General features: G+C 47.4%; 1 protein-coding gene across 1 annotated transcript in view; it reads right to left on the reverse strand.

Moving 5' to 3' along the window:
- Nucleotides 1–12,367, reverse strand: part of LOC115114609 (dynamin-3-like) — a 66,421-nt gene that overhangs the window by 37,179 nt on the left and 16,875 nt on the right. Inside the window, exons 5-6 of the mRNA XM_029643010.2 lie at nt 12,025–12,228; nt 11,754–11,852 (exon numbers count right to left, since the gene is read on the reverse strand). Coding sequence (XP_029498870.1) covers nt 11,754–11,852; nt 12,025–12,228 — 303 coding nt within the window. The remainder of the gene's footprint in view (nt 1–11,753; nt 11,853–12,024; nt 12,229–12,367) is intronic.

The raw sequence follows: 12,367 nt of genomic DNA on the forward strand, positions 1-12,367 counted from the left end.
ACCTGGCAACACACACAGATGAGCAGTGTGAAACCACTCCAATATAACCTGGCAACACACACAGATGGGCAGTGTGAAACCACTCTAATATAACCTGGCAACACACACAGATGGGCAGTGTGAAACCACTCCAATATAACCTGGCAACACACCCAAATGGGCAGTGTGAAACCACTCCAATATAACCTGGCAACACATCCAGATGGGCAGTGTGAAACCACTCCAATAAAACCTGGCAACACACACAGATGGGCAGTATGAAACCACTCTAATATAACCTGGCAACACACCCAGATGGGCAGTGTGAAACCACTCTAATATAACCTGGCAACACACACAGATGGGCAGTTTGAAACCACTCCAAAATAACCTGGCAACACACACAGATGGACAGTGTGAAACCACTCTAATATAACCTGGCAACACACACAGATGCGCAGTGTGAAACCACTCCAATATAACCTGGCAACACACACAGATGGGCAGTGTGAAACCACTCCAATAAACCTGGCAACACACACAGATGGGCAAAACCACTCCAATATAACCTGGCAACACACACAGATGAGCAGTGTGAAACCACTCCAATATAACCTGGCAACACACCCAGATGGGCAGTGTGAAACCACTCTAATATAACCTGGCAACACACACAGGTGGGCAGTGTGAAACCACTCCAATATAACCTGGCAACACACACAGATGGGCAGTGTGAAACCACTCCAATATAACCTGGCAACAGACACAGATGGGCAGTGTGAAACCACTCTAATATAACCCTGGCAACACACACAGATGGGCAGTGTGAAACCACTCTAATATAACCTGGCAACACACACAGATGGGCAGTGTGAAACCACTCCAATATAACCTGGCAACACACACAGATGAGCAGTGTGAAACCACTCCAATATAACCTGGCAACACACACAGATGGGCAGTGTGAAACCACTCTAATATAACCTGGCAACACACACAGGTGGGCAGTGTGAAACCACTCCAATATAACCTGGCAACACACACAGATGGGCAGTGTGAAACCACTCCAATATAACCTGGCAACAGACACAGATGGGCAGTGTGAAACCACAATCCATCCTGGCAACACACAGATGGGCAGTGTGAAACCACTCTAATATAACCTGGCAACACACACAGATGGGCAGTGTGAAACCACTCTAATATAACCTGGCAACACACACAGATGAGCAGTGTGAAACCACTCCAATATAACCTGGCAACACACACAGATGGGCAGTGTGAAACCACTCTAATATAACCTGGCAACACACACAGATGGGCAGTGTGAAACCACTCCAATATAACCTGGCAACACACCCAAATGGGCAGTGTGAAACCACTCCAATATAACCTGGCAACACATCCAGATGGGCAGTGTGAAACCACTCCAATAAAACCTGGCAACACACACAGATGGGCAGTATGAAACCACTCTAATATAACCTGGCAACACACCCAGATGGGCAGTGTGAAACCACTCTAATATAACCTGGCAACACACACAGATGGGCAGTTTGAAACCACTCCAAAATAACCTGGCAACACACACAGATGGACAGTGTGAAACCACTCTAATATAACCTGGCAACACACACAGATGCGCAGTGTGAAACCACTCCAATATAACCTGGCAACACACACAGATGGGCAGTGTGAAACCACTCCAATATAACCTGGCAACACACACAGATGGGCAGTGTGAAACCACTCCAATATAACCTGGCAACACACAGATGGGCAGTGTGAAACCACTCCAATATAACCTGGCAACACACACAGGTGGGCAGTGTGAAACCACTCCAATGTAACCTGGCAACACACACAGATGGGCAGTTTGAAACCACTCCAATATAACCTGGCAACACACACAGATGGGCAGTGTGAAACCACTCCAATATAACCTGGCAACACACACAGATGGGCAGTGTGAAACCACTCTAATATAACCTGGCAACACACACAGGTGGGCAGTGTGAAACCACTCCAATATAACCTGGCAACACACACAGGTGGGCAGTGTGAAACCACTCCAATATAACCTGGCAACACACACAGATGGGCAGTGTGAAACCACTCCAATATAACCTGGCAACACACACAGATGGGCAGTGTGAAACCACTCCAATATAACCTGGCAACACACACAGATGGGCAGTGTGAAACCACTCCAATATAACCTGGCAACACACACAGATGGGCAGTGTGAAACCACTCCAATATAACCTGGCAACACACACAGATGGGCAGTGTGAAACCACTCCAATATAACCTGGCAACACACACAGATGAGCAGTGTGAAACCACTCCAATATAACCTGGCAACACACACAGATGGGCAGTGTGAAACCACTCCAATATAACCTGGCAACACACACAGATGGGCAGTGTGAAACCACTCCAATATAACCTGGCAACACACACAGATGGGCAGTGTGAAACCACTCCAATATAACCTGGCAACACACACAGATGGGCAGTGTGAAACCACTCCAATATAACCTGGCAACACACACAGATGGGCAGTGTGAAACCACTCCAATATAACCTGGCAACACACACAGATGAGCAGTGTGAAACCACTCCAATATAACCTGGCAACACACAGATGGGCAGTGTGAAACCACTCCAATATAACCTGGCAACACACACAGGTGGGCAGTGTGAAACCACTCCAATGTAACCTGGCAACACACACAGATGGGCAGTTTGAAACCACTCCAATATAACCTGGCAACACACACAGATGGGCAGTGTGAAACCACTCCAATATAACCTGGCAACACACACAGATGGGCAGTGTGAAACCACTCTAATATAACCTGGCAACACACACAGGTGGGCAGTGTGAAACCACTCCAATATAACCTGGCAACACACACAGATGGGCAGTGTGAAACCACTCCAATATAACCTGGCAACACACACAGGTGGGCAGTGTGAAACCACTCCAATATAACCTGGCAACACACACAGATGGGCAGTGTGAAACCACTCCAATATAACCTGGCAACACACACAGATGGGCAGTGTGAAACCACTCCAATATAACCTGGCAACACACACAGATGGGCAGTGTGAAACCACTCCAATATAACCTGGCAACACACACAGATGGGCAGTGTGAAACCACTCCAATATAACCTGGCAACACACACAGATGGGCAGTGTGAAACCACTCCAATATAACCTGGCAACACACACAGATGAGCAGTGTGAAACCACTCCAATATAACCTGGCAACACACCCAGATGGGCAGTGTGAAACCACTCTAATATAACCTGGCAACACACACAGGTGGGCAGTGTGAAACCACTCTAATCCAACCTGGCAACACACACAGATGGGCAGTGTGAAACCACTCCAATATAACCTGGCAACACACACAGATCGGCGGTGTGAAACCACTCCAATATAACCTGGCAACACACACAGATGGGCAGTGTAAAACCACTCCAATATAACCTGGCAACACGCACAGATGGGCAGTGTGAAACCACTCCAATATAACCTGGCAACACACACAGATGGGCAGTTTGAAACCACTCCAATATAACCTGGCAACACACAGATGGGCAGTGTGAAACCACTCCAATATAACCTGGCAACACACACAGATGGGCAGTGTGAAACCACTCTAATATAACCTGGCAACACACACAGATGGGCAGTGTGAAACCACTCTAATATAACCTGGCAACACACACAGATGAGCAGTGTGAAACCACTCCAATATAACCTGGCAACACACACAGATGGGCAGTGTGAAACCACTCCAATATAACCTGGCAACACACACAGATGGGCAGTGTGAAACCACTCCAATATAACCTGGCAACACACACAGATGAGCAGTGTGAAACCACTCTAAGATAAACTGGCAACACACACAGATGAGCAGTGTGAAACCACTCCAATATAACCTGGCAACACACACAGATGGGCAGTGTGAAACCACTCCAATATAACCTGGCAACACACACAGATGGGCAGTGTGAAACCACTCTAATATAACCTGGCAACACACACAGATGAGCAGTGTGAAACCACTCCAATATAACCTGGCAACACACATAGATGGGCAGTGTGAAACCACTCTAATCCATCCTGGCAACACACACAGATGGGCAGTGTGAAACCACTCCAATATAACCTGGCAACACACACAGATGAGCAGTGTGAAACCACTCCAATATAACCTGGCAACACACACAGATGAGCAGTGTGAAACCACTCTAATATAACCTGGCAACACACACAGGTGGGCAGTGTGAAACCACTCCAATATAACCTGGCAACACACAGATGGGCAGTGTGAAACCACTCCAATATAACCTGGCAACAGACACAGATGGGCAGTGTGAAACCACTCTAATCCATCCTGGCAACACACACAGATGGGCAGTGTGAAACCACTCTAATATAACCTGGCAACACACACAGATGAGCAGTGTGAAACCACTCCAATATAACCTGGCAACACACACAGATGGGCAGTGTGAAACCACTCTAATATAACCTGACAACACACACAGATGGGCAGTGTGAAACCACTCTAATCCATCCTGGCAACATACACAGATGGGCAGTGTGAAACCACTCTAATATAACCTGGCAACACACACAGATCGGCGGTGTGAAACCACTCCAATATAACCTGGCAACACGCACAGATGGGCAGTGTGAAACCACTCTAATCCATCCTGGCAACACACACAGATGGGCAGTGTGAAACCACTCTAATATAACCTGGCAACACACACAGATGGGCAGTGTGAAACCACTCCAATATAACCTGGCAACACACACAGATGAGCAGTGTGAAACCACTCCAATATAACCTGGCAACACACCCAGATGGGCAGTGTGAAACCACTCTAATATAACCTGGCAACACACACAGGTGGGCAGTGTGAAACCACTCCAATATAACCTGGCAACACACACAGATGGGCAGTGTGAAACCACTCCAATATAACCTGGCAACAGACACAGATGGGCAGTGTGAAACCACTCTAATCCATCCTGGCAACACACACAGATGGGCAGTGTGAAACCACTCTAATATAACCTGGCAACACACACAGATGGGCAGTGTGAAACCACTCTAATATAACCTGGCAACACACACAGATGAGCAGTGTGAAACCACTCCAATATAACCTGGCAACACACACAGATGGGCAGTGTGAAACCACTCTAATATAACCTGGCAACACACACAGATGGGCAGTGTGAAACCACTCCAATATAACCTGGCAACACACCCAAATGGGCAGTGTGAAACCACTCCAATATAACCTGGCAACACATCCAGATGGGCAGTGTGAAACCACTCCAATAAAACCTGGCAACACACACAGATGGGCAGTATGAAACCACTCTAATATAACCTGGCAACACACCCAGATGGGCAGTGTGAAACCACTCTAATATAACCTGGCAACACACACAGATGGGCAGTTTGAAACCACTCCAAAATAACCTGGCAACACACACAGATGGACAGTGTGAAACCACTCTAATATAACCTGGCAACACACACAGATGCGCAGTGTGAAACCACTCCAATATAACCTGGCAACACACACAGATGGGCAGTGTGAAACCACTCCAATATAACCTGGCAACACACACAGATGGGCAGTGTGAAACCACTCCAATATAACCTGGCAACACACACAGATGAGCAGTGTGAAACCACTCCAATATAACCTGGCAACACACCCAGATGGGCAGTGTGAAACCACTCTAATATAACCTGGCAACACACACAGGTGGGCAGTGTGAAACCACTCCAATATAACCTGGCAACACACACAGATGGGCAGTGTGAAACCACTCCAATATAACCTGGCAACAGACACAGATGGGCAGTGTGAAACCACTCTAATCCATCCTGGCAACACACACAGATGGGCAGTGTGAAACCACTCTAATATAACCTGGCAACACACACAGATGGGCAGTGTGAAACCACTCCAATATAACCTGGCAACACACACAGATGAGCAGTGTGAAACCACTCCAATATAACCTGGCAACACACCCAGATGGGCAGTGTGAAACCACTCTAATATAACCTGGCAACACACACAGGTGGGCAGTGTGAAACCACTCCAATATAACCTGGCAACACACACAGATGGGCAGTGTGAAACCACTCCAATATAACCTGGCAACAGACACAGATGGGCAGTGTGAAACCACTCTAATCCATCCTGGCAACACACACAGATGGGCAGTGTGAAACCACTCTAATATAACCTGGCAACACACACAGATGGGCAGTGTGAAACCACTCTAATATAACCTGGCAACACACACAGATGAGCAGTGTGAAACCACTCCAATATAACCTGGCAACACACACAGATGGGCAGTGTGAAACCACTCTAATATAACCTGGCAACACACACAGATGGGCAGTGTGAAACCACTCCAATATAACCTGGCAACACACCCAAATGGGCAGTGTGAAACCACTCCAATATAACCTGGCAACACATCCAGATGGGCAGTGTGAAACCACTCCAATAAAACCTGGCAACACACACAGATGGGCAGTATGAAACCACTCTAATATAACCTGGCAACACACCCAGATGGGCAGTGTGAAACCACTCTAATATAACCTGGCAACACACACAGATGGGCAGTTTGAAACCACTCCAAAATAACCTGGCAACACACACAGATGGACAGTGTGAAACCACTCTAATATAACCTGGCAACACACACAGATGCGCAGTGTGAAACCACTCCAATATAACCTGGCAACACACACAGATGGGCAGTGTGAAACCACTCCAATATAACCTGGCAACACACACAGATGGGCAGTGTGAAACCACTCCAATATAACCTGGCAACACACAGATGGGCAGTGTGAAACCACTCCAATATAACCTGGCAACACACACAGGTGGGCAGTGTGAAACCACTCCAATGTAACCTGGCAACACACACAGATGGGCAGTTTGAAACCACTCCAATATAACCTGGCAACACACACAGATGGGCAGTGTGAAACCACTCCAATATAACCTGGCAACACACACAGATGGGCAGTGTGAAACCACTCTAATATAACCTGGCAACACACACAGGTGGGCAGTGTGAAACCACTCCAATATAACCTGGCAACACACACAGATGGGCAGTGTGAAACCACTCCAATATAACCTGGCAACACACACAGGTGGGCAGTGTGAAACCACTCCAATATAACCTGGCAACACACACAGATGGGCAGTGTGAAACCACTCCAATATAACCTGGCAACACACACAGATGGGCAGTGTGAAACCACTCCAATATAACCTGGCAACACACACAGATGGGCAGTGTGAAACCACTCCAATATAACCTGGCAACACACACAGATGGGCAGTGTGAAACCACTCCAATATAACCTGGCAACACACACAGATGGGCAGTGTGAAACCACTCCAATATAACCTGGCAACACACACAGATGAGCAGTGTGAAACCACTCCAATATAACCTGGCAACACACACAGATGGGCAGTGTGAAACCACTCCAATATAACCTGGCAACACACACAGATGGGCAGTGTGAAACCACTCCAATATAACCTGGCAACACACACAGATGGGCAGTGTGAAACCACTCCAATATAACCTGGCAACACACACAGATGGGCAGTGTGAAACCACTCCAATATAACCTGGCAACACACACAGATGGGCAGTGTGAAACCACTCCAATATAACCTGGCAACACACACAGATGAGCAGTGTGAAACCACTCCAATATAACCTGGCAACACACAGATGGGCAGTGTGAAACCACTCCAATATAACCTGGCAACACACACAGGTGGGCAGTGTGAAACCACTCCAATGTAACCTGGCAACACACACAGATGGGCAGTTTGAAACCACTCCAATATAACCTGGCAACACACACAGATGGGCAGTGTGAAACCACTCCAATATAACCTGGCAACACACACAGATGGGCAGTGTGAAACCACTCTAATATAACCTGGCAACACACACAGGTGGGCAGTGTGAAACCACTCCAATATAACCTGGCAACACACACAGATGGGCAGTGTGAAACCACTCCAATATAACCTGGCAACACACACAGGTGGGCAGTGTGAAACCACTCCAATATAACCTGGCAACACACACAGATGGGCAGTGTGAAACCACTCCAATATAACCTGGCAACACACACAGATGGGCAGTGTGAAACCACTCCAATATAACCTGGCAACACACACAGATGGGCAGTGTGAAACCACTCCAATATAACCTGGCAACACACACAGATGGGCAGTGTGAAACCACTCCAATATAACCTGGCAACACACACAGATGGGCAGTGTGAAACCACTCCAATATAACCTGGCAACACACACAGATGAGCAGTGTGAAACCACTCCAATATAACCTGGCAACACACCCAGATGGGCAGTGTGAAACCACTCTAATATAACCTGGCAACACACACAGGTGGGCAGTGTGAAACCACTCTAATCCAACCTGGCAACACACACAGATGGGCAGTGTGAAACCACTCCAATATAACCTGGCAACACACACAGATCGGCGGTGTGAAACCACTCCAATATAACCTGGCAACACACACAGATGGGCAGTGTAAAACCACTCCAATATAACCTGGCAACACGCACAGATGGGCAGTGTGAAACCACTCCAATATAACCTGGCAACACACACAGATGGGCAGTTTGAAACCACTCCAATATAACCTGGCAACACACACAGATGGGCAGTGTGAAACCACTCCAATATAACCTGGCAACACACACAGATGGGCAGTGTGAAACCACTCTAATATAACCTGGCAACACACACAGATGGGCAGTGTGAAACCACTCTAAGATAAACTGGCAACACACAGATGGGCAGTGTGAAACCACTCTAAGATAAACTGGCAACACACACAGATGAGCAGTGTGAAACCACTCCAATATAACCTGGCAACACACACAGATGGGCAGTGTGAAACCACTCCAATATAACCTGGCAACACACACAGATGGGCAGTGTGAAACCACTCTAATATAACCTGGCAACACACACAGATGAGCAGTGTGAAACCACTCCAATATAACCTGGCAACACACACAGATGGGCAGTGTGAAACCACTCCAATATAACCTGGCAACACACACAGATGGGCAGTGTGAAACCACTCCAATATAACCTGGCAACACACACAGATGAGCAGTGTGAAACCACTCTAAGATAAACTGGCAACACACACAGATGAGCAGTGTGAAACCACTCCAATATAACCTGGCAACACACACAGATGGGCAGTGTGAAACCACTCCAATATAACCTGGCAACACACACAGATGGGCAGTGTGAAACCACTCTAATATAACCTGGCAACACACACAGATGAGCAGTGTGAAACCACTCCAATATAACCTGGCAACACACATAGATGGGCAGTGTGAAACCACTCTAATCCATCCTGGCAACACACACAGATGGGCAGTGTGAAACCACTCCAATATAACCTGGCAACACACACAGATGAGCAGTGTGAAACCACTCCAATATAACCTGGCAACACACACAGATGAGCAGTGTGAAACCACTCTAATATAACCTGGCAACACACACAGGTGGGCAGTGTGAAACCACTCCAATATAACCTGGCAACACACACAGATGGGCAGTGTGAAACCACTCCAATATAACCTGGCAACAGACACAGATGGGCAGTGTGAAACCACTCTAATCCATCCTGGCAACACACACAGATGGGCAGTGTGAAACCACTCTAATATAACCTGGCAACACACACAGATGAGCAGTGTGAAACCACTCCAATATAACCTGGCAACACACACAGATGGGCAGTGTGAAACCACTCTAATATAACCTGGCAACACACACAGATGAGCAGTGTGAAACCACTCCAATATAACCTGGCAACACACACAGATGGGCAGTGTGAAACCACTCCAATATAACCTGGCAACACACACAGATGGGCAGTGTGAAACCACTCCAATATAACCTGGCAACACACACAGATGAGCAGTGTGAAACCACTCTAAGATAAACTGGCAACACACACAGATGAGCAGTGTGAAACCACTCCAATATAACCTGGCAACACACACAGATGGGCAGTGTGAAACCACTCCAATATAACCTGGCAACACACACAGATGGGCAGTGTGAAACCACTCTAATATAACCTGGCAACACACACAGATGAGCAGTGTGAAACCACTCCAATATAACCTGGCAACACACATAGATGGGCAGTGTGAAACCACTCTAATCCATCCTGGCAACACACACAGATGGGCAGTGTGAAACCACTCCAATATAACCTGGCAACACACACAGATGAGCAGTGTGAAACCACTCCAATATAACCTGGCAACACACACAGATGAGCAGTGTGAAACCACTCTAATATAACCTGGCAACACACACAGGTGGGCAGTGTGAAACCACTCCAATATAACCTGGCAACACACACAGATGGGCAGTGTGAAACCACTCCAATATAACCTGGCAACAGACACAGATGGGCAGTGTGAAACCACTCTAATCCATCCTGGCAACACACACAGATGGGCAGTGTGAAACCACTCTAATATAACCTGGCAACACACACAGATGAGCAGTGTGAAACCACTCCAATATAACCTGGCAACACACACAGATGGGCAGTGTGAAACCACTCTAATATAACCTGACAACACACACAGATGGGCAGTGTGAAACCACTCTAATCCATCCTGGCAACATACACAGATGGGCAGTGTGAAACCACTCTAATATAACCTGGCAACACACACAGATCGGCGGTGTGAAACCACTCCAATATAACCTGGCAACACACACAGATGGGCAGTGTAAAACCACTCCAATATAACCTGTCAACACGCACAGATGGGCAGTGTGAAACCACTCCAATATAACCTGGCAACACACACAGATGGGCAGTTTGAAACCACTCCAATATAACCTGGCAACACACACAGATGGGCAGTGTGAAACCACTCCAATATAACCTGGCAACACACACAGATGGGCAGTGTGAAACCACTCTAATATAACCTGGCAACACACACAGATGGGCAGTGTGAAACCACTCTAAGATAAACTGGCAACACACACAGATGGGCAGTGTGAAACCACTCTAAGATAAACTGGCAACACACACAGATGAGCAGTGTGAAACCACTCTAATATAACCTGGCAACACACACAGATGAGCAGTGTGAAACCACTCCAATATAACCTGGCAACACACACAGATGGGCAGTGTGAAACCACTCCAATATAACCTGGCAACACACACAGATGGGCAGTGTGAAACCACTCCAATATAACCTGGCAACACACACAGATGGGCAGTGTGAAACCACTCCAATATAACCTGGCAACACACACAGATGGGCAGTGTGAAACCACTCTAATCCATCCTGGCAACACACACAGATGGGCAGTGTGAAACCACTCCAATATAACCTGGCAACACACACAGACAGACGGGATGATGGAAAAGACATGACTGTGATACAATAAAATGGGACCAAAATGTAAGGCGAGTGCGGAGGATAGAACAGAAAAGCTGATCCCAAAGATGACTGAAGTAGATCGGTGGACATAGAGATGGAGAAAGAGGGACAAAGAAAGAGAGAGATTGGTAGAAAGACAGAGAAACAGTGAATAAGAGACAGAGAGAGCGATGTCCCACCTCGCCTTAGGGGCAGCAGCTTGTTCTCCAGTACTTCCCTGGCGTCTGTTCCCTCATCCATCAGATCCAGCTTGGTGATCACTCCTATAGTCCGCTGGCCTGGTGTCAGAGGTCAAAGGGTAAGGGGCAAAGGCAGAAGTCAGTCACAACACAAAGACCACGTTCATGGCTGACTTCATTGCAGATGCCTGCGAGATCTCTCAACGTCTGGATAGGTGTTTAAAATATCAGCTAACCCCATAATATGATATAGCAATATGATCAATCTTACCCTGGGGGTCAACATCTTTGGCCAGTTTGAGGGCGTCTGAGTTGGCCAGGTCAGAGTTGGCCGGAGTGACAGCCAGGATGAGACAGCTCTCCCTGCAGATGAACTGCATGATCATGTCTCTGATCTGCTGCTCAATGTCCACTGGCTGGTCCCCCACGGGCACCTTGGTGATGCCTGGCAGGTCAATCAGGGTCAGGTTCAGCACTGCAGGCAGGGGGGAAAGGAGAGAGAGGACACATCTTATAGTGAATATTAATGAACACACAGTAGGGAAGGAGAGCACAGAGATATATATGAGAGGGAGAGAGAGAGATAAAAGAGGGGGAGGGAGAGGGAGAGAGAG

The sequence above is a fragment of the Oncorhynchus nerka genome, linkage group LG9b, assembly GCF_034236695.1.
Source record: "Oncorhynchus nerka isolate Pitt River linkage group LG9b, Oner_Uvic_2.0, whole genome shotgun sequence".
Lineage (NCBI taxonomy): Eukaryota > Metazoa > Chordata > Actinopteri > Salmoniformes > Salmonidae > Oncorhynchus > Oncorhynchus nerka.